General features: G+C 43.0%; 1 protein-coding gene across 2 annotated transcripts in view; it reads right to left on the minus strand.

Moving 5' to 3' along the window:
• Nucleotides 1–4,165: 4,165 nt before the first annotated feature.
• Nucleotides 4,166–26,993, minus strand: part of LOC102933581 (cadherin-6) — a 123,545-nt gene continuing 100,717 nt past the window's right edge. For both annotated transcript variants that reach the window (XM_037893291.2, XM_037893293.2), the window contains 5 exons: nucleotides 25,736–25,872; nucleotides 22,217–22,338; nucleotides 21,226–21,343; nucleotides 20,880–21,131; nucleotides 4,166–10,718 (listed from right to left, as the gene is read on the minus strand). In XM_037893291.2, coding sequence (XP_037749219.1) covers nucleotides 10,228–10,718; nucleotides 20,880–21,131; nucleotides 21,226–21,343; nucleotides 22,217–22,338; nucleotides 25,736–25,872 — 1,120 coding nt within the window. In that variant the 3' untranslated portion in view covers nucleotides 4,166–10,227. The remainder of the gene's footprint in view (nucleotides 10,719–20,879; nucleotides 21,132–21,225; nucleotides 21,344–22,216; nucleotides 22,339–25,735; nucleotides 25,873–26,993) is intronic.

The following is a 26,993-nucleotide window of genomic DNA, read 5'->3' on the forward strand; positions in this document are numbered from 1 at the left end:
GTCTCATTCTGTCCATTAGAAAGATGGGCCTAGGGTTCTGATTGTTTCAGAACCTGGGTTCCAAAGGAAGGACCCATCCCTTCAATTAATGTTTTCTTAAAGACTAGTTAGGAAAGTTTTTTTTTTTAAAATATTTCTATTTAAGAAGGTTTGAGGGGTTATTTGTTCTAACAAACTGGAGTCATAATTGGGAAATGGGTTAAGCTTGTTACCAATTAAGATAATTGACGTGAAAAAAAAAACTGATTGTGTCCTGAGAGAGAGAGAGAGAGAGATAGATGTTCCCTAGCTGAGCTGCAGACTAGGGCTGCTTTGTTGAAGGATATAGGTAGAAACAGATGTTTAGAACAACATGTAAAGGCAATCGCGCGGGAATGTATTCATTTGTTTATTAATTAAGATGCATGCATGAGCAGACAGCCAGGAAAATTCTGAGTTAAGAAAATAAAAGCTTCAGCAGGGGATTCAGACAAAATTGTGCACAGGCTACTGTTGGTGTTTTTCATGAGAGAGAAAGGAATAAGCCATCCCAAGCCCTTAGGAAGTTTCAGATGAACATACCCCCTTGTATACACCCTTCCTCATTCTGTGCCCATCTCAGTAGGTCTCTTTCCATTTGCTGATACATTGCAAGATGCATGGTGGGAACTTAGTGGGTTGAGAGTACATGCTAAGCAAACGGGTATCTGCAAATATTTGTGTGCTCTGTGGTTCCCTTGAGTCAGAAGTGTATAACGTATGCTGGAGCAAATCTGACATGGAGAATGAGGGATTTGAAGACTGCAGTCAAGACTGGCAGACCTGCGTAAAGCCCATCTTTGGTTTGGTGGGATATCAGAAAAAAATGGGGAGCTGAAAGGTGGCCAGACAGCTATTGAATATCTCATTACTTGGCTTGGATCAGGTTGGGGAATGTAAAGAAGAGTAAGGGGATGGATGTGTGCTGGGCAGCTGATTGCAGTAGAAAGGAGGGGAAGAGGGGCTGGCCTAGTTAGAGTGAGAGCAATGTGAAACAGAAAACTTCAGTTGATTAAGATAGGGATCTATGATGATTGTTTTTCGGTCTGAACCAAATGTTTTGAAGTATATTGTACCTACTGTTAGCATTAATAGCATTAAACATTTGTAACTTTTCTTCACAGATTAGCAGCAGTGAGAACAAAGAAGTTTGTGACTAGACATGGAGGCATCGGTGTTGAATGCAACGGTTGGTGAGTAGCTTGTAACTTGAAGTCTTTAAATCAGGATTTGAAGACTTCAGGAACTCAGCCAGAGGTTATGGGTCTATTACAAGAGGGGGTTCGTGAGGTTCTGTGGCCTGCAATGTGCAGGAGATCAGGTTAGATGATCACGATGTTCCCTTTTGGCCTTAAGGTTTATGGGTCTATCTAGTGTTTTGGAAAATCTGCCAAAGAAATGGAGATTATGGTGATTCTCATAGAGAACCCCAAGAAGGTTTGGCTCTTGCTGAAAGAGCTGTATTTAATGTGCAAATGCTGCTGCTCTATATTTGAAAGAACATAAGCATGAGATGGAAAGAGAAGGTGTCTTCGTCAATACAAAAGTGAGAGTAGGCAATGTGTGGCCAATCTAGCTCCTGAAGAGTAAAGTCAAAAGTTGGCCACTTCCATTAGTGACCTGCACCATAGTTCTTAGTAGAGATTAAAATTGTGGGAAACCTATTGCTTTTTGAATTACTATATCTCTCCAGTAATCACAGATTATAAGAGTTAATGACTTGTCTAGTTAAAGTCTAACTTATCCCTTTGATAACCTGGATGGAGCAAGGAGGCATGAGTTTGATTTGTTTTGGTTTCTACACAGATAAAAATGGTGATTGAATGTCTGAGAACAGTGTATTTTACTGCTGGGATGCCTTTTGTTAGGGGTTTCCTTCATGATGGGGATGCCCCCTGGTAAACGAGGTGTAATGGCACAGGAGCCAAGTATGACTGGTTGTCGTCACCTGTAATGGAAAGAGTTCTAGCATCCCAATCCTAGATCTGCTGTGTGGAGCTCCCAGTGAATGTTGAAGATGTTGAGGATTCTAGATTAACACCTAGGCAGGGGACCAGCAGAAACTACTGGTCACTTCTGAGGCACAGAAAAACTGGCCATTGGTCATGCCACAGTGGCCCCCCCCCATGAGCCTGATCCTCCTCTTCCCTTCTCAGATGCACCAGCAGCCTTACCTCCCTGGTCCATGATTCCCTACACCCACCCCACTCCCACCAGGGGCCTCAGCTCTAGAGGGAGCCCCCCTGCTGCTGGGAGAGGATGGTAGAGGGCTCTGGGAAATGGGACAGACCAGAGGCTTACCAGCAGGGAGAGATGAGGAGAAGGGTGGGGGAGGCAGGGCTCCCACTGCCTTTCCTTACCCCTCCCTTCTGGTAAGCCTCATCTATCCTGCTTCCTGGAGCCCTCAAGAGAGTCCGTCCTACCATCCCCTCCCAGGAGCCCCTGCCTCCCCACCCTCTTCCTTACCCATCCATGCTAATAAGCCTCACCCTCAGGTGATGGTTTGTCCCGCTTCCCGACTGGGGACCAGTGCAAGAGGAGCCACGTGGTTTCGGAAGCCAGCAGGTGAGGGCCTGGCACACAGAAAAGGACCTGGGTGCTGTCCAGGCTGCGGCACACTCCCAGCCATGATGTGTACAGCCTGTAGCTAAGATTTCTATGTGCGTGGCAGCATGTGCACACAAAAAAGAAACTGACATGGTACATCTTTTGACTGGCAACTGGCCAGGCTGGTCAAAAAATGGCCAAGTGGCAGTCCTACTGAAATCATTATGGTCTCTTTAAAAAACAAACTCTCAAGCTGGCAAATGGTGACCACAGCCATTATACATAACTCTGTTCTCCTGTCACTGTTACCATTCACTTCTCCCCGCTAGTTTGTTACGCCAACTTGTTGCATCTTCTGTTAATTAGATTGGAAGCTCTTTGGGGCAGAGACTATCTCTTACTCTATTTGCATAGGGCCTAGCACAGTGGGGCCTCGGTGTGATTGGACTCTCCCAGTGCTACAGAAATACAAAAAAAATAATAGTTATGACACACAGGTGAACTAAGGTTTATATGTGTGTATGTAATAGATAAAATCCTGTATGTACAAGGCTTACGCAATGGAGCTCCAGCTGGGGCCTTGGTGTACTGTAATACAGGTAATAAACTAATCTCCTTTATTTTTAGTTTGTATATAGACGAATGTATTAGTCTAAACCGCAATCCCAGTAATGAATACTAAAATACCACCCTGTTTTGCTAAGATCACCATATAAAATGTTCACCTGTATTCTTGAGGTGCATCTAAGACAGCATTCCATATGGCCCAACCAGTCACTGGCCTATGTGAGTCACTTGATTTATCGTAATTCATAAACCACTTAGGGGAGTCAGTCATTCAGGTCAATTACTTCGCCTGAGTAGGTCTAATGTATCCTTACCCATGTTATTGACGAAGCACTGCTTTGCAATGATATTTCCCTCCCTTTTCTCACAAAACTTGTTAAATAAGATGGGGTGTTTTCCTTCGTGAAGTGCTAAAACGAAGAATTTCCTCAGAGAGTAGCTCTGCTTGCATAAGAAGATATCTCAGTTGAGGTTTGTGCTCATCTTCAATATATGGTCAACCTAGCCCTGTGCCTAAATTCTCTTTGAGACCCTCTTCTAACAAAAGAGAAATAACCAAGGCGTAACATGTATAAGTGTATTACATCTGACTTCTCTGCTATGATCTTCATATGCTTCAAGATGGAGGACATTCCACACCCAATACTGAGGCAAAACTCCCATTGACTTCAGTGAGAGCTGTTTCTAATTGAAGTCACCTATAAACATAAGTAGCTGCTCTGAACCCTATGCTTTTGTCAATATAATGGTCATTCCTATCTCCTTCTCCAAGTGAGGGTCCCTAAGGGGAAGTGACTCCTTGTCCAATTACATCATTCTTCCTTGAGGCCCCACCAATCTCAAGACCAGCCCAATTGCTCACACAGTGTGTTAGAAGCCAAGAATTTACCAGTGAAATTTGATGGGCTGAGCCAACTGGCGGCAGTGTCAGGATGGTGGATGCAGAATTACTTTAGAAGATTTATATCATTATTTTATGTTAACTTTGTAAATATAGACTGTAAACTGAGAGAATAAAAAAAGCGAGTTAGAAAAAAAACAATTTATTTAGTATCATATAAATAACTTGTTACAAAAATTGATTTGCAAAAAGGCAAATTCACTCTTTCTGTGAGAAATCGCTGTTCAAATTGGTTTCTCATTAAATCTTAACCCCCCCCAAAAAGAAAAGCCATTACAGTGAATAAGAAATATAAGGGGGAAAGAATGCACATTTGCCAGCTGACTGTAACAAATGGCCCAGCCACACTGAGATAAAAGTAATTGTTCCAGCATGGGGCTCTTTGTAATACAGAGAACCTTCCAGATGTAAACTTTTTAAATGATGAAAATCTTATCACCCACAAACGTTCCTCTGTGCTGAACAGTGACTACTTCCATCTGACTCTGTGCTCTCTCTGCAGAACAAGGGAATGACAACTGAGAGTAACTGCATGACTGGTGCACTCCAGCTAGTAAATCTTCCTGGGCAGTGGCATCAATTTCAATTTATGCTTGGAAGTATTTTTAATTAAAAAAAATCAATACCGAAAAACATTTATTTTAGGGGTTGAAAAAAATCACAAATCACAATAGGGTTTGCCAGATTGACTTAGCTCGGCAGCACAGTTAGGATGCACATAGCCTTTTTTTATAAGGCCTATTTTTTTTTAAGTTTAATTTGCAAAGCAATGAAAGTAATCACAGAAATAAAATAGTACAGTGGTTTTGAAGAGGTGTTTTTTTTTTTTTTTGTCAAAAACTAGAGCCATGTCATGTTTGCTGTGTTGTTTCTTGTGTTCACCTGAATGTCCAATAATTCTATACATTTTTGTTTCTTTAATAAACACTAAACTAATAGATCATAGAAAACTAAGAGCTTCTAGAAAGTGTCTCCAGATGTATCTACATCAATAGTGCAGTCTTGTAGGAAAGGCTAAAAGCCCACCGGTGTGGAAAGGATTTCCCTAAATGCTGGGCTTATGCCTTATTTGTCAAATCAACCCTGTTGAAGGAGACATTTAAGTTTGCAGTCGTCTTTTAAAGTAAATACTTGCAAAGAAATTGCAGTTATTGCAAAAGCTCATATGGAATGCATCTGATGAAGTGAGCTGTAGCTCACGAAAGCTTATGCTCAAATAAATGTGTTAGTCTCTAAGGTGTCACACGTACTCCTTTTCTTTTAATAATACTGTGTGTAATCTGGGAGCTCTGCTGCTTTAAGTGTCACAATGGTCCTGCTTAGCATACGACTGATTACTTAGTTTTTCTCCCCCATTTTCTACTACCATCCCTGCAACTCCCCACCCTCCATCTCGTTAAAAAACAAAACAATCCCCAAATACGAACCATAACCACCTGCTGCTGAATTCCCTGAACAGCCAGCCAATTTCCCCTTGACTTCAACCCTGCCATCTTCCCTTTCAAGGAAAGTGTTGCATATGCACAGAATGCAGGACCAGGCCATAAGCATGATATTACAAAATGGTGGGCAGGTTAAAGATTGTCTCAGCTATGTCTAAATTAAACTGAAAAGGTCCTTTGCTGTATTAATTTTTAACAAGTGAGACAGCTACTGTATTTCCCTCCTAATAGAATAAACTATGAAGCCACAGACATTAAATATGGTTTTGTTCTATCTTTTTTATAGAAAAATCCTTTTAAAAATGTCTTTTTCTAACTATTGAAGGGAAATTTAAAATGCTGCAGCTTTAACATTCGTTGGAGGGGGAGGAAGTGGCTGCGCCATAATTCTTGAAGGGCTGAAAGGAAAATTGCCTTTTCAAAATTTATGAAACAGTTTGCACCAGTCAAGATAAACATAGCAACTGTTAATCTGTCAGGTCTCATAATTTGATAAAGAAATCCAGATTGCAGTGTTAATTTAAACACAATGGGCCATTGGGACTTTGGACCACCTGCTAGCATGGCAACATCCAGAGAAGCGATCATGAGATAGAGATGATGTATAAAATTAAAACATAATTAAAAAAAAAAGTAAAATGTTGTCTTACAGCAGTTTAAACTTTCCAGCTGTGGGGTCTTTTTTTAATAGAGCTCTGCACCAAAATGGCACCGATTCTGAGTTATTTTGCCTGAGCAAGACAGCTAGGAGTCTGTTTTGCTCCTCACACATGCAAAACTCCTATTGGAATTCTGAAAGTGTAAGATCTGGCTCCAAGGAATTGACTAAGCATTCATTACAGTCCCCAATGAAGATGAAAATATCTAATTTACAAATGTGCCTTATTTTAAAATGTTCATTATTTCTTCCTTCTCATGCATAGAAACACACACACAGATTTCCATACCTAATTCTACCTACTTGCCTATTAATACACTGCTTATTATTTGCTACAACCATGGGAGCTATAAACACCCAATTTAATTTTTTCTGCTTAATTCAGTATGACAGATAGATGCCAAACTTGTGCCTCGAGAGGTAGCCTGTTACTTGACAAATTAGGAGAGCTGAAAACTGCTTTTTAATTTTTTTCATGTTGAACAAATACGAAATGTGTTTGTATATAATCAGGACAGACCTCGCAGTGAACCAAAAAATAAATAAGAAAAGTCTGCCCACTTTTAGGGCTCATTCAGAAAATGTTGCTATGGGCACTGCCTGATGTAGTGTTTTTTAATCTGAGGATCTCAAAGCACTTTATAAAAGGGTGTGTTATTCCTCCTGGCTTATCGCAAAGGAAACGGAAATGACCAAGATCACGAGTTTCCCATGGTCAGATAGCATATTAGGCAACATCAGGTCTGGGGACTGAACTCCCATCCTGTTATGACGCCAGTGGGGATCTATTTGGGCAGTGGGATCCTTCCTGCACAGAGCTCATTGCAGGATCCAGCCTCAGATCTCCTCCTAAGGCTTGTCCACATGGGAAATTTCCTATATAGCTGTAGTGGAATAATTATTTTGCTATAGCTATTCCTGTATAATTCCCCGTGTGGACACTCTTCTGGAATAAAAATGACTTTATTCTGGAATAGTTACTCCAATAATTGTTCTGCTATTGCTATGCCATGTCCCACCTTCCCCTTCACACTCATCTCACTAGACTATTTGGTACCCTTCAGGACCTCTCTTATTATTAGGTCATCTAGTTTGCCACTATCGAGACTACAAGCTGATTGTGTAGCTCGTCTCAGTGGAATCTCCTAACATCGTGCCAGGGGTTCTTTCCACCTGAACAGACATCCTACTGATTAAGGCAACAGTCTACTTCCTTAACACAGCCCAGAAACCCACGCTGCAGGCTGTAATCTGACACTTCTTTGTCTATAATGGACAATTTAAACATCCGTCATTGAATAAAAATAGTGTGGCACAGTGATTTCCATCCTCTGCCACTGCTGTACACAAGGTGCAGTAAAAAATATTACTGCAAATATTTTATTTACCGCAATATGACAATTTAAATGGCACATTTTTTTTTAATTGCACTTTGTGGAGCTATAGACGAAGAAGACAAGACTGAATTGGACCCTTTTTGTTATGTGTGAGTGACGGTAAATGAGTCTCGTTCGTGGAAAAATCAGCACTTATAGGCTGGATGGATAAAAGAATAATTCAGATGTGAGTAATGATGCACTTGCCTCATGAGAATTTCTTCCAGGAATTCACTTGCTATTCAGTTTGTCACAATAATTTTGGTGTCAGTAGATTACACACTTTTATATATATTTACACAACAGGCTTGTGTGGCGCATTCTCTGTACACTATGTGATGTTCCTGACACGATAAAACCATTGGTCGATAAAATGCAAAATTCTAGCCTGAACTGCTACTAAGTATCATTAATTAAGAAAAAACAAAACATCTGAAACGATAAGAACATAGGAAACACACTAAACCAGAACAGACCAGTAACCATCTAACTTGCTCTTCTGCCTCAGACAATGGCTACTGCCAGACTATTGAAACGAAGACATAAAGGGACAGATTTGTAACGGTGTTTGGTGCTTAAAGATGCAGGTAGGTACCTAGTGGGATTTTTCAAAAGGGTCTAGTTGCTTAATTCCCAGTTGTGCAGTGCTGGACAATGGGGAGGAGATGCCTTCCTGATGCCGGTTTGTGCCCTGAACACACAAAGATTGATAGCCCTTTACATTGAATCCTAGTTTTTTCTAAGCATATATTATGCTTGTAAATGTCTAATCCTTTTTGGAATCTTACTAAACCCTTTGTTTTATTATCTTGTAGCAATGAGTTCCACAGATGGCATAAACTATAGTTTGCTGCCTTTTAATGATTGTCTTATCCTTGTATTATTGGAAAGGGTATATTGGAGCTACTGACTGGTGTTTAAACTAATTTCTTTATAGTTTCAAGGAAAGAACACAAATACCTAGCAACTGCAACAGATCACATAAAATTATTCTACTATGTAAATTATTCTATTTATATTGAATGAATGAGACTGGTTGTATATGATGTATAAAGAGAAACTTCACTCTTTCCTGATAAGGTGTCATAAGGCTATGACCTTAGGGTTGTAAAAGCTGTAATAATCTATTTCAAAATAATCTATTTCAGATGACTGGATCTGAAACATAATCAGTGACATATTCCTCTTGTCATTTTAATACATTGCTGATTACTTTTGCCTCATGCATGTGAGTTGCAAAGAAGAGACACTGGCCCGTACTGAGTCCTATGGTACCACTGTTCTGGCTTAGGCAAAAATGGCAGGTTTGGCAAGGAAATTAAGGAAACCAACTGAAAGATTCATGTTTAAAACTCCACCTCTTGGTGTAATTGAAACCTATAACAATTCTGGTTGATGCATTTGTAAAGACAGTGTTCTAACACCCTCCTGGTTCTAGGAACCAGAATGATGAACGTTTCTCATTTACTTGTGCATTCAGGGCTCAAATCCACACCAAAAAAAAAAAAGCCATTAGAAATGACTTACTGAGATGAGAGTTTAGCACTTTCCTCTTTCAAAGCAATTTTCAAATTCTCTCTAACCGTTGCAACATCCCTGTGAGGTAGGCATTATTTTCCCATTTTACAGATGGCAAAACTGAGACAGAGTCAGACTGTGACCCATTTTATGCACACATGCAGGGAAGTAAAGGGTGCAAGGCACTCTCTTTCTCCTTTGCATTCGCTATCCATGTCACAAGGAAGAGGGTAGCCTTCTTAAAGCTGCTACTCCCCTTCCATGTGGGTGGGCGGGCAGAAGCAGAAGAATGGGTGGAGCCTCACTCTGCCTCCCTACACACTGAGCTGGAATGCCTGGAGGAAGTGATTTATACCAGCCATAGGATACAGCACAACTACATTCTGCTCCTTGCTCAAGTCTTGTTTCAAAACCACAGTCTAATCCAGAGTGATTAGGTGACTTGCCCAATGTTACAAAGCGAGTCAGTGTCAGAACTGGGATAGTACTTAGCAATTCTCTGCTCAGAGCTACAGACCACACACATCTCTCTGTGAATGTTGGGTAAGAAGGATACAAGTATAGTGGTCCACAGGGAATTATATACATGTAGTAGGTATGATTTTATGCTTTGGGGGCCAATGGCAGGTTCAAGAAAAATATTTATAGTTAAATGGCAATTAGACGTCTTTAAATTCAAGAATAAAATTTACTCTCATGTTGTCTTATAGCCTTGTCAGCTGATTCTAATTTTATAATAAATTCCTCCCCCACTACTTTTTACTATAATATTTAGGTTAAACCATAATACCTCAGTACATTAGGATGTGCAATACAAAATGGACAGAGCAATCATCTGAGCTGAATAATCTGAATACAGTAAGAAGATTAAGTGAGCTGGAACAGTAATATACTCCAATTTACAAGATAAGCAGAACAAGTACAAATATTGCTTCCCTCCATTCCTGTTTCCCTCCTCTACCACGGTGCCTGTAAGACTGGCTTGGTAAAGTGGATGCATTAAAAAAAAATTGCCTCTTGGAAGCTCATAAAATTATACTAGAAAAAAGTTTTCTGACATTTGATCCACACAGACTGCAGTCATTAGACAACTGGAACCGATAGAATAGAGAGCCCTATCACAGAGCCATGGATAAATAGAAAGAAATAGCTACTTCATATATCTCAATGCTGTTTCTGGAAATCAACAAAGGCAACATATTAAGAGTCTTTATCACTGTCCACGCTGCCGTACATATCCGCCAGCTTTTTAAAGCGAGGCCCCCAGTCACTGAGGTAATCATAGTCCTGATCTCCATCCGTAGTCACCGACTCTAAGGAGCTGAGGGATTCTGCCACAGAGCCATTACCTTCATACGCGTAGGTTGCTAATGAGTCATATGGGGGCGCGGTTGGATCTGTATCATTTTCCTTTAACCTTTGGTTAATGAAATCTCTGACATCGGTGTTATCTCGTGCCGCTGGAGTCCGGCGCGGCATAAAAAGTGCTTCTGGCACAATGTCTCTGCGTAATTTATTGTCTTCTATGGCTTCAGGATTTCTCAGTGTGCCAATATCAAAAGCCTGGGTGTCTTCCTCTCCACCGCCTTCATCGTTGTAACTGACAATGTTGTCTCTGATGTCCTCTTTAGAAATTATCAAAGGTTCTTTCTTCCGCTGCCGTTTCAGAGCTGCAAACAGCACCACTGTAACTGGAAACAAAAATAAAATGGAGAGACGGGGGGGAGAAGAGTTAATTTGCCACCAATTAAAGCCAGAAAGAAATACTGTGCTGCTTGAACTCTAACTTTCAGAAGTTGCGCTGCAAAATTGCAAAATTTCTGTTTGTGCCTTGTCTGCCTGTGATCACTTTGGGAGCTGAGAGTGGGATAAATATGAGAAGAAAGAGGACTTCAAGCTAGTGGGAAGAGTCATATTTTGTCAGCGGGTTGCATTTTCCTTTAGTCGTGTAGCAGCTTTGCTCCTTTGAAATTGCCAGCCTAGTCTCAAGGCAAACCCCTCCCTCAAAATATTGTAAAAGAGAGTGCAAATTAGACCGAACACCTAAAATGCTGCAAAACTTGCTCGAAGGACAAGGCTTGTTCCTATTGGGGTGTGATGAAAGTTTAGCAAAGCTGCATATCTAAACTATTTTTTTCAGTAGTTTTTTTCTTTTCCTGGAAAGAAGTGCAGAACATGGGGAAGATCCTTAGCTAGTGTAAATGGTTGTAAGAGCGTTGACAATTTACACGAGCTGCAGCTCTGTCCCCAGGGAACAAGTATTTTTTTTTATTATTTAATCACCAATCCCCCCCACCCCCCCCACAACATTTCTCAAACAGCTTTCCCACTTTTTAATGCTTAGGTATATAATCTTTTTTGGTTTGTACCTAAGGCCCTGATACTGCAACAATCTCTAAGTGGGCAGAGTCTGGTACCTGCATACTGTCTCACTAGCATCGTTGCAGTTCGGCGGTGGCACAGAGGTCCATTTGCACAGAACTCATTGCAGCACTGGGGCCCAAGACAAACTTTCCTATTACCTTGTGAAGCCAAATTTTAGTTACTTATCTTGACTCTACTTTTCATTTTTTAAAACGACATATGAATGTTTATCACTGAAAACATATAAACAGCCACAATCTGGCACTGGTATTCTTCTTATTTGTATTCTAGGATGCTGTCATGGACCAGGGCCCCATTGTGTTAGGTGCTGTACAGACACATTACAGAAAGATGGTTCTTGCTACAGTGCTCATAATGATCTGTTGAAATAACAGATCTTTCAGGTTGTTGGTACTTCTGAAAAACTGGGAAATAATTGTTTGGGGTTGAACATTTTTAATTTCAGCAAATTGAAAAATAAAAAAAATTGTTTTGGGTCAAATGTTTAATTCAACACCAAATAAAACCTTTTGATTTCAAGCTTTTTTTTTTAAAATGTGTTTAAATTAAAAAACCCAAACAGAATAAAAGGAAATTTGTAAACGGTCATTTTGAATTGAAAAATCAAAATGTCAGAACAAAATGTTACAGTTTTTTAATTTATCTTTTAATAAATGAACAGTTCAGTGAAATCAACATGAATTTGTGAAATGTTTTGGTGTCACGGAAACAGCTGAAAAAAATTTCTGTTGAAAACTTTTGCCCAGCTCTATTAAATACCACTCCGTACATTTTTTTACTTTTATATAAATATACCCTTCTGGGCCTGGCTCTGAAAACATTTATTGACTCCCAATAGTGTATGCAAGCATTTCAGGGATTCAGCCCTTATTTTATAGATCATCTCTCAGGCCAGCTGTATTCCAAGATTCTTTACATAGTGTGACAAAGTTCCTCCTCTGCCTTGGTGGGTCCTGCGCTTATTGGCGGATTTTCTTGCCTCAGAAGTTCACAGCAGCCCTCAGTTTGGCCACTTTCGTGGCTCAAATCTGCCATTCACTCAGTTAGCCTCATCACTGGCCAGCATTGGGAAAGGAAGAACAATCCCCGCAGACTCTGCTGATCCACCTAGTGGATCAGGGAACAGGCCAGAGACCTTCCCCTCTGGTGGAACCCACAGTCCAGTTCAACTCCTCCGGTATCGAGTTGGGGGGATGGAGGGATGGGGGGAAACTGGACCCGCCCTCTACTCAGGGTTCCAGCCCAGGGCCCTGTGGATTGCAGCTGTCTACAGTGGCTCCTGTAACAGCTGCGTGACAGCTACAACTCCCTGGGCTACTTCCCCATGGCCTCCTCCCAACACCTTCTTTATTCTCACCACAGGACCTTCCTCCTGATGTCTGATAATGCTTGTACTTCTCAGTCTTCCAGTAGTATGCCTTCTCACTCCCAGCCTCTTGCACCTCTTGCTCCCAGCTCCTCGCACGCAGACCACAAACTGAAGTGAGCTCCTAAACCTAGGTGCCCTGATTAGCCTGCCTTAATTGATTCTAGCAGCTTCTTGATTGGCTGCTGGTGTTCTAATCAGCCTGTCTGCCTTAATTGTTTCCAGAAAGTTCCTGATTGTTCTGGAACCTTCCCTGTTACCTTACCCAGGGAAAAGGGACCTACTTAACCTGGGGCTAATATATCTGCCTTCTATCACTCTCCTGTAGCCATCTGGCCCTACCTGTCACATATCCCTCCCCTCTGCTCAACACCACGGGGTTGGGCAACTTGGGACGTCAGGCAGTGTACCCGTGACAAGCCATCTGCATTGCCATGGTGGCTTCCAGACCGGTGAATTGTATGGTGAATTGGAAAGGTTTTAGGGACAGGAACCATCTGGTCACCCTTGCATTCTTCTCTTTATTTCACTGCATCCACTGGAGGGGGTGCATGGTCGGTTACAAGGGTAAACTGTCATCCCAGAAGGTAATAAGGTAGTGTTCCCTTGGCCCATTTCACAGCTAGGCACTCTCTTTCAACCATGGCATACTTCTGCTCTCTTGGGAGGAATTTCCTGCTGAGGTAGAGGATTGGGTGTTCTTCATCTCTGACCATCTGCGATAGGACAGCTCCCAATCCTACTTCAGATGCATCTGTCTTTAAAATGAATTCTTTGTTGAAGTCTGGGGCTATAAGCATGGGGTTACTGCAGAGGGCTGTCCGTAGATCCATGAATGCTTTCTCTGTGGCACCTGTCCACTTCACCATGTCCGGACCCCGGGCTTTTATCAGGTCTGTCAGGGGACTCGCTCTGGTAGCAAAATGGGGAATAAATCATCGGTAGTACCCCACGACACCCAGGAATGCCTGGACTTTCTTTTTCCGATTCGGCCGGGGCCAATTTTGGATAGCCTCTAATTTGTTTAGTTGGGGCTTGACCATGCCCCTTCCTACAATGTAGCCAACGTATTTAGCCTCGGTTAGCCCTGTGAGGCCAGCCCATCTTAGCATGTCCAGAACCGCTTCCACCTTTTCCAAGTGGGTTTCCCAGTTGGGGGTGTGAATAATCACATCATCCAGGTATGCCGCTGCATAACTGGTATGGGGCCATAGGAGCTTGTCCATAAGATGCTGGAAGGTGGCAGATGCCCCATGCAGTCCAAAAGGAAGAACAGTATATTGAAACAGACCTTCTGGGGTAGAGAATGCCGTCTTTTCTTTTGCATCTTTGGCAAGGGGAATCTCCCAGTATCCCTTTGTTAAATCAAGGGAGGTCAAAAATCAGGCATTGCCCAGGCGGTCACCTAACTCATTGATACGGGGTATGCATCGAATTTGGATATCTCATTCAGCCGGCGAAAGTCATTACAAAATCTAGTGGTGCCATCAGATTTGGGCACCAACACAATCGGGCTTGACCACTGACTGTGGGTTTCTTCGATGACTCCCAGCTCCAACACCCTTTTTACCTCTGCCTTGATCTCCTCCCTTTTTGCCGCTGGGACCCGATAGGGGCTTAAAGTTACCTTTGCCCCAGGGTCTGTGATAATGTGGTGATATGCTTCGGTGGTCTGACCTGGTTTGGTTGAAAACACGTCTTGGTATCAGTTGATCATCTCAGATACCTCCTTCTTCTGGTTTGGTGTCAGATCAGTGGATATCCTGATTTGCTCCTGCATGTTATTTCCTGATCGGGGTCTCTTGGGCCACTACACACGCCTCTCGTTGGTGCCAAGGCTTTAAGAGGTTAATGTGATAAATTTGTTCTTATTTCCGGCATCCTGGCTGCCGCACCTTGTAGTTTACTTCCCCCATGGGTTCAACCACCTCATAGGGCCCCTGCCATTGGGCCAAAAGCTTGCTTTCTGCCGTGGGTACCAACACCATCACCCGATCCCCTGGTTGGAAGTGTCGGACTTTTGCCTGGCGATTGTAATGGGTTCGCTGGGCCTCCTGCCCCTTTTCCAAATGTTCCCATACAATAGGGGTGACCCGGGCTACCCATTCTCGCATCTGCAACACATGCTCAATTATATTTCTCCCCTCATTGGGTTCCTCTTCCCAGATTTCTTTTGCGATATCTAGTATGCCACGGGGGTGGCGTCCGTATAATAACTCAAAGGGGGAAAACCCAGTTGAGGCTTGAGGTACCTCCCGGATTGCGAACATAAGGTAGGGTAGTAGGGTGTCGCAATCCTTCCAGTCCCGACTTACCACTTTCCTTATCATTGCCTTCAAGGTTCGGTTAAACCTTTCTACCAGCCCATCGGTCTGCGGATGATAGATTGAAGTTCTCAGGGTATAGATATGGAGCAGCGTACAGAGGTCCTTCATTAGCTTTGACATAAATGGGGTACCTTGGTCTGTCCATATCTCCTTTGGTAGCCCCACTCAGGCAAAGATCCCCACCAACTCTTTAGCTATTGTTTTAGAGGCCGTGTTCCACAGTGGGACGGCTTCTGGGTAGCGAATAGCATAATTCAGAACGACAAGTGTATATTGGTGGCCCCGGGCCGTCTTCTCCATGGGTCCCACTAGGTCCATGGCTATTCGCTCCAAGGGGACCTCTATGATGGGAAGGGGTACTAAAGGTGCCCTCAAGTTGGGACAGGGACTGTGCAGCTGGCACTCTGGGCAGGATGCACAGTACCTCCGCAATTCTTCATGTACTCCGGGCCAGAAGAATCGTTGCAGGACCCGTGCCAGGGTCTTCTCTACCCCCAAATGCCCCCCCCCCCAAAGATGACTATGGGCAAGACTTAATACAGCATTTTGATGTTTTTGAGGTACTAGGATCTGCTGTACCTTCTGCCTCTGTACTGGTGCAACTTGGTATAAGAGATTCTTCTTCATTATGAAGTAGGGTCCTGGTCCTTGGGTTTTCCCTTCCACGGGGACCCCTATTTCGGTCACCTCCTTCCTAATGTTGTCGTACCTTGGGTCTTCAGCCTGGTCCTGTCCAAAATTTCCTCTTCTGGGGCTAATCTGCCCGAGATCTAAGGGGCCAGTCTCTGTTGCCTCTACTGGTTCAGAGGCATTAGGGTGTGGGTCAGACTCGGGTGCTTCTCCCTCCTGGGTGGCCTCCTTTTCAGCTGCTCGGGTCCGCCTACCTATGAGAGCGACCCTCTGGCTTTGGGTCACTGTTCAGGTTCCCAAGGCCTTAGCTGCCCTCCTTTCCCTTTTTGACTTTCTACCCTGTCTGGGAGTGGAGAACAAATCTGGGGATATTTCAGAGAAGATTGGGGGTTGACAGTCTACTGTGGATACCTCACTGACTTCAGGGTTTCCCCCTTTCTCCAATTCCCCTACCGGGAGTAAATCTCCAAACCTTGGGAAGTCCCTCCCTATGAGCACCGGGTATGGGAGTTTAGGGACTACACCTGCTGCTACCTCAGTAGTGTTCCCCTGAATCTCGATTTTTACTGGGATGGTGGGGTAATAACCAACTGTCCCATGGACGCATGTTATCCCCGTACGCTTAGCTGACAGCAGCTGACTATGCTTCATGAGCTTCCCCGAGACAAGCATGATAGCACTCCCCGAATCAACCACTTCCGTGGTCTCTACCCCATTTAACTTCACTGGTCTGGTGTACATATGTGGGGTTAGTGAGACCCCCACAAGGTGGATTAGGGAGCATGGGTCTGCCCAGTTCCCCAGGTTACACTGCATAGGCTCCTCAGCATTGGGACACTGTGCAGCTATGTGTCCCCACTCCCCGCAGGCGTAACCTGTGTATGGAGCCCTAGGCGTTCCCCGGTCTCTTGGTTTGGGCAGTCTAACATCATGATCTTCTTCCCCCTCAGTGCTCCGACTCTTTGTGGCTTCCAGTGGGCCTTCAGCCTCTCTCTTTTTCCACCTGGGTTCTCCTGGTGGCCCAGACACCCGAGCTCTAGGGCTTGGTGCTGCTGATTTAACCCGGGGTGCTTCTTCCTTAAGTGGTCGGGTCAGCTCCCTCGCCGTCCTTTGCCTCTCTACCAGTGCGACAACCTCGTCATAGGTGGAGGGTTCGTTCTGGCTTACCCAGGCGTGAAGGTCTGGCGGTAGTCCTGTCACGTACCGGTCAATGACCAGAACCTCTAGTATCAACTCCGGGACTCAGTTCGCGACCACTTTCGTGTGAGATGGATGAGGTCAAACAATTGGGACGGCGGGGTTTTGTTTTCCTTGTACCTCCACTTGTGATATCGCTGGGCCCGCACTGTGGTCGTTACCCCAGATCTGGCCAGGATCTCTGCTTTCAGGTGGGGGTAGTCTGCCACAGCCTCTTCAGGCAAATCATAGTAGGCCTTCTGGGCCTCCCCACACAGGAATGGAGCCAGGATGCCAGACCACTGCTCTCGGGGCCAAGCCTCCCGCAGGGCTATCCTCTCAAAGGCCAGGAGGTATGCCTCTACATCATCCTCCCGCGTCATTTGCTGCAGCCAATTGCTGGCCTGCATGATCTGCGTCCCATCATGGCCACAGTTGAGCTCTGTAAGGGCCTTTACCTGGTTTACTGGTTCCCGCAACATAGACCGGTCTTGAGCAGCCTGGTCCATCAGCAGGTGATTAGTCTCTTGCTGCAGCTGCACTGCCTCCTGTTGGGCGGCTGCCTGGACACGGGTAGCTTCCTGCTGGGCAGCCGTGGCTTGTATCAGTGCCCGCACTACCTCCTCCATTTGGTGGGAAAAAACAATAAACCCTCTCCTTTTTTTTTTTTTAAATAATAACAATACCCCCCTTCTTCCTCCGCGCTGTGCACACCAAATCCCACTGCTCACACCAGTGGTGACAAAGTCCCTCCTCTGCCTTGGTGGGTCCTGCGCTTATTGGCGGATTTTCTTGCCTCAGAGATTCACGGCAGCCCTCAGTTTGGCCACTTTCATGGCTCAAATCTGCCGTTCACTCAGTTAGCCTCATCACTGGCCAGCATGGGGAAAAGAAGAAGAACAATCCCCGCAGTCTCTGCTGATCCACGTAGTGGATCGAGGAACAGGCCAGAGACCTTCCCCTCTGGTGGAACCCACAGTCCAGTTCAACTCCTCCAGTATCGAGTTGGGGGGATGGAGGGATGGGGGGAACCTGGACCCGCCCTCTGCTCCGGGTTCCAGCCCAGGGCTCTGTGGATTGCAGCGGTCTACAGTGGCTCCTGTAACAGCTGCGTGACAGCTACAACTCCCTGGATTACTTCCCCATGGCCTCCTCCCAACACCTTCTTTATTCTCACCACAGGACCTTCTTCCTGATGTCTGATAATGCTTGTACTTCTCAGTCTTCCAGTAGTACGCCTTCTCACTCTCAGCTTCTTGCACCTCTTGCTCCCAGCTCCTCGCACACGGACCACAAACTGAAGTGAGCTCCTTTTTAAAACCCAGGTTAGCCTGCCTTAATTGATTCTAGCAGCTTCTTGATTGGCTGCGGGTGTTCTAATCAGCCTCTCTGCCTTAATTGTTTCCAGAAAGTTCCTGATTGTTCTGGAACCTTCCCTGTTACCTTACCCAGGGAAAAGGGACCTACTTAACCTGGGGCTAATATATCTGCCTTCTATCACTCTCCTGTAGCCATCTGGCCCGACCCTGTCACATAAGTTAAAGGACATAGTGCCAGTGTCTGCTTCTGCAGCCCCTGTGCTAAACTCCCATCAAAGTCAGTGGCAACTCTATCCACAGAACAAGTGGAAATTCCCATTTTTTAAAAAAAAATCGCTGTTATGTCTTTACTGCTTGGGTAACAGAGGATAGCGTCAGCTATGATTTGAAAAGGATAGGTTAGTTGATGAAGCTGGGAGAAGTGGTGGTGATGGAGGCTGGTCTAGATGGCAGGAATTGCAGGTTCTTACACACGATGATGATGAAGACAACAACTTATTATTTATATTACGGTAGCCCCTCGAGATCCTAATCCACTCGGGGAGCCCCTCTGTATGTGCCACAGAAACACAGCATGAAGGACAGTTCCTGTCCTAAAGAGTATACAGTCTAAGAGACTATGTGGAAGATGATGAAAGAGGCAATGCAGGTCTATGAGGTAGTCTAAAGAAAACCATGAAGGATTTGAAAAACAAGAAGGTCAGTTTTTTAATGGGATTCAGAAAGTCCACTGGCTCTCATTTCAGAAGAGAGGGATAATGTGTTCTTGCTTCTTTGTATTTTATGTATGTAATTACTGTTGGGGCATCCTGCTAACAAAAATGTTACTCCACAAAGGGACAGTAGAATGATAAATTCATGAACAATAACTAATACTAGGTACTTGATACTCCAAGAATTATCTTCTATGCTGAACTTGCAAATAAAAATCTCTGGACCAGTTAGATGCAAAAATCGAAGTACAGTCAAGCTATCCAAATCAATCATATCCAAATCAATTTTCAACATGAGCTGGCAGTTTCTAGGAAGTAATCTGAGCTTTCTCAAGATGCAAATAAAATCACCAATCTGGAGGCACCTTTAGTTACTATAAACATTGAAATTGTGGTTTGGATCTGCACAGGTCATTGCATCACATGGAGTAATGTTTGCACCTACAAACCCTGCAGCTAGACGTAAAACAGAAAATGATATAGTCTAGTTAATTGAAAATCTGCTTATGCTGCATGGTGACATGCGCAATAATTGACATAAAGTGCTGCTGAGAGCAGGAAATCAATTATTTCCAATTGACATTAAACTGGAAATCGTTTAATGTCAGATTGATATTACTGAGCACAGTTGTACTAAACGCATGCAGAATGGTTTGCAGCATAGGGCAATTTTTCCTGTTCCATGAGTTGATATTAAGTGGGTTCCACCCTTAAAAGTAATGACATAAAAAACCCCCCTGTAATTGCAAATTATGGGCAAGGCTGTCATTTAGCAATCTGCCCTGATTAAGGGGCAGTGCATGTCTGGAGCCACCACCTGGTCCCTGGGTTCCCTCCCATCCTCTTGCTCCAGAAGGGAGTCATTTGCTACCAGTAAACATCATTAGCAGATTACGTGCTTGGCTAAGGTGATTCAGCTGTGCTGCCCAGCATGTTTGAGGGGTGGGTCCAGCACTTGTGCCACCTACTTCCCACCTACCCCTGCCCATTTTCAGCCCACATGCATAGGAGTGGGAGTAGCAGCACTGCAGAGGCGGCTCTGTCCCCTTTCCTGCCCCTACTTCACGCCCCCCTTTACTTCCCTGGGCAGGTAGGTAGAGCATCTGACAATGTCTCCCTAAGAGACACCAAATTTCAAAATTCCTCATATTCCCAAAGTGGGCACTGAGTGCAGTGAAAGGCTAAGGGCCAGACTGCTCCTGAGCTTGCATGGGGTGTACAAGGTAAGGAAGGGCTATGAGGGGAGGGTTTTTTTTCTCCCAGCTCTACTGTCTTGCTGGGGGCAGCCAGAATACCAGTCCTCATCTACCCAGAATGGAAGGGAGAGGGGCTGGAGCTTGGCCTGAGGGCTGCATACCCCAAAAGGGCCCCACCCCATTTGTATCTTCTGGTGCTGGAAGGAGAGCATGTGGTGTCCTTTTAAAGGGTGTTGTAGTTGTCCCAACTCAATATGCTTCTCCAGCACCCCAACAGGTGTCTACTTCAGCTAGGGTGACCAGATGTCCTGATTTTATAGGGCCAGTCCTGATATCTGGGGCTTTGGGTTATATAGGCACCTATAAGCCCCATCCCTGTCCCGATTTTTCACACTTGCTGTCTGGTCATGCTAACTTCAGCATGCCTCATAATCTGCAATGTAGCACTGTAAATGCAGCATGATACATCTGGTGGCTTTGATTTTGATATATTGCCTTGCACCTTGTTTAGTCATTTGCATCTGCCCAAAGTGGGCGTAAAATGCTGCTGCCTATGTGAGTGGAGAATTGTGATCTGGGAGTATCTTCCACCCACTAGGCACTGATTTTATAGACTTCTCCTTTGTTACAGGATAATGCAGGAAAGATCTCTCCAATGTGTCTTTAATGTGTAATGCTCCCTCTTCCTTCCAGCTGCCCCCTCACTCCCCCCAGGAACGAAACTCATCTGGGTCTATTACCTAGCAATATAATGATGCAGAGAAGAATGGCAATCAAAGCCCCTGTGCTAAGGCCAGTTGGATGGATCAGAGCTTCTGCATTACAAGACTGCATCTTCCCCCGACGGTCACAGGCGCACACTCGGATTGTCACTGTTTCAGTACTGCTCTGGACTGGATAGTCACTGTCCGATATCACCACAGGCAGGAGATAAGTACTCATTTCATGTCGGTTATATCTGTTTCTTCTGGTGAAGATCCCTGCTGTGTTGTCTGAAAACACAAAGCAAATGGTACAGGAGTTCTCAACTATGTGCTGAAAAACACAAAGAATAAAAAACAAAATAAAATCTTCCTAGGAATTCACCTCTGTTGTCCTGGATTGTAAAGTTTGAGCCGCTGGTTGCTTCTGGAGCCAAGGAGAATGAAAACTGGTGTCCACTGAAAGAATCATCCTTATCAACTGCACTTAGGGTCTGTATCAGCTGAAATGATAAAAGCAACATTACCCTTTGATGACTGTGGGCCTGATTCTCATTTGCATTAAGGCTATCTGCTCTAGAACGGTTAAATGGTCTTAAAATGGGGATAGATATAATTTTCTTCCGTTTTAAGGCCCTTGATGCTGCCAGAGGGGCCTTACCATGAATGAAAATTGGGCCCGTGTGTGTGTCACCAAGCTGTTGTACTGCAGCCCTTCAGCCCAATAACTTAATGACTTGGGCAGTGACTTGAGAATTCTGTGGAGTTCCGGGGACTGCATGGATTGGTGCCATCCCAAGTGGGTGGGAAATCCCCAGTGGGAACAAGCTGCAGAAAGGAAGGCTGAGAGAGCAAAGCCGACTAGGCTATTTAACCACACAAATCCTATTCATTTTAAACGGGAGTTGTGTGGCTGAATCCTCTGGGATATCTGCTGTTTTGAACCATCAAGCAACAGGTCTTGCAGAGCAATGTGAACTAGGAACTAGAGCAATGTGGCAGCCTGGAGCTAATTTACAAGGCAGGACTTTTGTTGAGACCTGTAACCTGTAATCAAGAGAGATGATGGAAGCACCCAGACATACAGATGCAGAATCCCATTTTCAAGGGAAGAGAGACGGAACTGAATTGTAGATAGCATGACACACTACAAGAAGCAACCACATTTAACTATGTAAAACACACTGTCACTTCAGATACAAGAATGCTAAATATAATCAGATATGACACAGTCACTGCTTAATTTAATTTTGCACGGTGACAGCTTGTGGCAACACAAAGTACACCTCCTGATGAGGTGATGCAAGAGTAATGCCTAAACAGAATTCATTTTTGATATTTTTTTTTTTATTATGGAGTGCAAACAATCAACACACCTGTTCTGCCTTTGCATTTTCACAGACGAAGGTCTCGTAAAACATAGCAAATTCTGGGGCATTGTCATTTACATCCAGAACCTTAATGAACACAGGGACCCGGCTACTTTGTTTTGGATTGTCTGCAATGATAAAAATAGAAAGAAAGGGGAAAGCTGCATAGTGCGCATAGGACTCAGTGCTGGGGAAGAAAAGGAGAGAACAAGGGCTGAATAATTCAAGTCTTTATTTATACATGGAGATTTTTATTCATGTTCATGCAATCTATTGATGTCAATGGGACTAATTGTGGAGCCACGCCTCATATCTTTATGCATTTCTCATATCTTTATTCACCTTTACATATGTGTAAATATTTGCAGGATCAGGTCCTATATGTGGATAGATTACTTGGGTGAGAAATGGGTGGTGGGAATGGGCCCAATGTTTATGAAGTGCTTTCATATAAAGTGCTATACAAACACCAACTGTTATTATGACAGATGCTTTCTGACCTTTTGTGGATTGATCTCTGTTTGCTGCTATTCCAGAGTTGACACTAAAACACATCAGCTGAGGAACATAAGCCCTATGTAGTGCATTGCTTACTTCTCTCACAGGAGCTGTATAAGGCAGCAAGAGTGATATACTCTTTTTTAAAAAAAATTCTTGAGTTAAAAATATTTATGGAAATACTATTTACTTTGTAAAAAAGAAGCAATTTGGAAAATTCCAATAAATCCAAATCAACTTCAATGATATAAAAATAAAAGCAAGCAATGAATTTGGCTCTTCAAGTTTAAAAAGAACAACAACAAAACCTTTGTTTTAGTGAGAGCATCATCACAACCAAAAAAAAAAAAATCTGCAAATACAGGTTGCCATTTATTTTATTGGGATTTCTCCATTTCCTGGATTGGTTTAAATTGCTCCAAAGAACCATACCCTCCATAATACTGATTGTACAGATTATTAATGAATCTTAAACAAGGGTCAAAGGCAAAAATATTATAATAAAAAAGATGAATAAAATACAGCAATTCTCTAGCCTTTTATATATCTAAAAGAATTCACTGGAGTGTTTTTGGTAGAATTTGGTTTTAATACTCACCTATTATTTTATTACTTTATAGTCACAACATTGGAACTGCCTGCTCTGTACTTTATTAAGAACTTAGTGGTTTGGGCCAAATATTGTGCTTTAAACCTTTACAGTTGCATTGAAGTTAATATGATTGAATTGGATATAAAGCATTTTTTAATTTGGGCCATTGGACTAAATTCATCCCGTGTGTAAAATAACACTAAGGGTCTAAGAATAATACAGACCAAGCTGAAATCTACACTAAAAGGTAGATACAAATTTTGAATCTTTATAATAGGCAAAATCCCAGCTCCTAATTTTAATTTTCATGGCTATGAAGGTTTCACACCCATATGTATTTTCTAGGAATTCACTCAAATATGTGTGAGGGTTTTCCTATCATTCTTAATTATACTTATTCTGCATGCTGCTTTGTACAAATAACTACACAGTTTTATTTGTTTCTAGCTGGCTCTGAGTAAAAAAAAAATTTCAAAATAACGATATAGTAACTAGGAGAACTTCCATGAAAAATATATAATTCCAAGTCTCTCTCACACTTTTTTCTTCAGAGAGATATAACAGGTATGTAGATACAATATATTTATACAATCTTCAAGCCTCACTGCTCTTTTTTCTCCTTCCAAATCCTTTTACATGAATGCATAAGAGATGCTTAACTTCTCCTTGTTCACAAATCACTTATTGTTATTAGACTGTCCAGCATAAAGGGCTACTGTATGGAGCAGGCAGGTTCCTCATTTTGGTGCATAATGTTAACACATCTCCTTAGTTTTGGATGTAGCTTTTGTCAATCCACAGACTGAAATCCTAAAATTTATCTGATTTTGGTTGTCGAGTATCTTCTGCAGTGCAACATCTACTGTACCTTTCCCAATGTAAGTGTAAAGATTTAAACCACCCTCAGCATTTCAGTAAGGAGGCAGTATGGTACAGTGACAGTGAATTGGAAGCATCTGATGCTCCCACTGACTTCACTTAAGAGTTGGAGGTGCTGTGTATCTGTGAACAACAGGCCCAAAGGCCCAGATCCTCAGAAGTATTTAGGTACCTAACTTCCATTGATTTCAATGGGAATTAGTTGCCTAAATACCTTTGAGGATCTGGGTCAAAGTGTTTCCAGGGGATCACCCAAAAATTGAGGCACCCAAACTTACTAGATATTTTAGAAAACGCTGGCCAAAACCATTCTGTATCTCCATGGTTTTCCCCCTCTGTAAAATGAGGATAACTATACTCACCCTTGTAAAGCGTTTCTCTTTCTGAGTTTACAAATGTACTGGTAATTAATGTGAAGGGAGTACCCTTCAGTGGGAATGTACTTGCTTATTCTAATTTGTCTCAATATTTCTTTAGCTTCAATTAACTTTATTGAGTTCAATGAAATGCATCTGCAATTTGATGGAACAGTCCACGACTAACTCCAATTGCCGAATGGCTTTAGTGGAGGCCCGGCTAAGAAACTATAAAGCTTACCCATCTTTGAAAGGGCTAGTCTGGCCTTGGAGCCTGGCTTGGACATAGGTCATTTTCAGCTATATATCTACTTATGTACAATATATGAGAAAGTAGAGCCTGTAGTTGTTTTTATACCAAGTTAAAAATAAATACCCTGAAGCTTCCCAACAGCATCCAAATGTTTGAACATTTATATAGCTAGTGATCCATCCATTCCACCCTGCTTCAATCAAATCCATCCCTAGCACAAGAGGATGCAACTCCACAGAAATGAATCGACTTTGCACCCACTGATGCCAGCATTTGCAGCATGCCGCAGGACAGAAAGGAGACATGTAATTAAAATATTAGTATCAAGGGGATGTTTTTATTGAGACTGCCTGTCTCACACAGAACCGGTATACCTCTCTGGCTGTCTAGCTCGCAAAACAATTAACACACGTGGTGAAACTGCCTACGTCTGGGGTAAAATAATGGAATGGGTTTGTATCTATAGATGGGAATTTCAAAGGCATGCACGGGAGTTAGATGCCAAATTTTCATTGCATGTTAATGGAATTTGGGGGCCTTTGGGCTCACTTGAAAATTCCTAGGCTATGCTATAGAATTGATTTTGGCCACACTGTATGGACTATTTTCCGATTATCTTGTTTGCTGTATACAACTTTTCAGAAGTCGGCAAATCCTACTGTATTAAAGAATGGCTATGAGCATTTTTCCAGGCAGGTTGATTCAGAAACACGTAAGCATTAACTTGCCGCCCGTTCAGGTACAAAAGTTGTCTCTTCATAAGCTGTCGCCCTAGGAAAGAGAAAAGGAAGCGCAGAGCTTCTTTTTCAGCCATTCCCTTGCTTGATTAGTATCGAGCGGGCCCATCCATACAGCCTGACATCTTCCCAGCAGTAGTTTACACACACTCAGCTAGAAGGCTAAATTCATTACATCAGGGAGAGCGGTGGTATTTAGGTTTGACTTACTGATCTCTGCTGCTATTACTGTAATGTTGTGCCATAGCAATGTTTCCCGGTCAAGGGGTTTTGAAGTAAATATTGAACCGTTTCCGGAATTGATGTTGAATACTCTGTCCATATCAGTGTGCCGATCTACGGAATATCTGCAAATACAGAGACCGTGGTTAGAAAAAATGCCTTTACTTTAATTTCTGTTTGAAACTGTTTCCTAAGACTAGACATCAAATACCTAGTAAATGAGCTGCCTTTTTGTTTTCAGTGCAGACTTCGGCATCTTGATATATTCATACAAAGAGTCTGTTCTGAGCTGTTGGATAATGACATATTGGAGGGTTTGATTTAGAAGGTGGGGCATTGTCACTGAATAAATGAATTACTATAGAATTTACATACTTCTGAGAAGCATCAAAGATTTGCCTTTTAGTGAGAAATGTGGAGTCTGTATCTTGAAAGATATGACATTCACTTATTTTCAGGCTGAATTGGCTTTCCCATTATAAATCCCTCTTTTCATAGTTTGCTATCTCAACTCTTTCAAATCACTTTTGATACAAAATTTGTCAGCTGGGGTGCAATTTTTGCCTTCGCTCCCTCCCAAAATTGTATTGGTTAAAAAACAACAACAGAAAGGTACAGAGATCAGTGTAGTCGATGATTCATTCCATGGTAAATGCCATGTAAATGTAAGTTCTAGCACATTAAAGGATAATCCAACTTGTTTCCTTGGTAATATGTACAGATGGATCTGAACACCACTGAACTTCGGGGGCATTCAGAATCTGAATATGGATTTGAATTTCTTATCTAGCCTCTCTCTCTTTTTATACTGAGCTGAATCTAAACCTTGGAGATGAATGTCCCTGATGCCTGTGAGGGAGTTCTGACATCCAGATCCAAATGTTACTGCTCAGGTCCATCTCTTGTTAAAATGAAATTGCTACAGAACAAAGAAGTGGCAGAACTAAACTATTATTCTGCTCTTGCTCTGGGCTCAGTCATGAGCCAACCTATATGCCTGTGCACGTAAGTGAAGAGGTCTAAAGTGCTCCCTTACTCTCCTGTGTGGGCTACTTGCATCACAGGTCACCACAATCCGAGGAGAGCAGCCACTGTGGTATCTCCTATGCAGCTGGGCGGGTAGAGGTGGGGAGTGGGCAGAGCCTAGTTGAGGCAGCATGTTGAGGGAAGTAAGGTATGCCAGGAAAATGGATGGTGAAGTTTACTTCCCTCACAGATTCAGAATTTCCATCCTACAGAAAATTTT

Source organism: Chelonia mydas, chromosome 2 (assembly GCF_015237465.2).
Source record: "Chelonia mydas isolate rCheMyd1 chromosome 2, rCheMyd1.pri.v2, whole genome shotgun sequence".
Taxonomy (NCBI): domain Eukaryota; kingdom Metazoa; phylum Chordata; order Testudines; family Cheloniidae; genus Chelonia; species Chelonia mydas.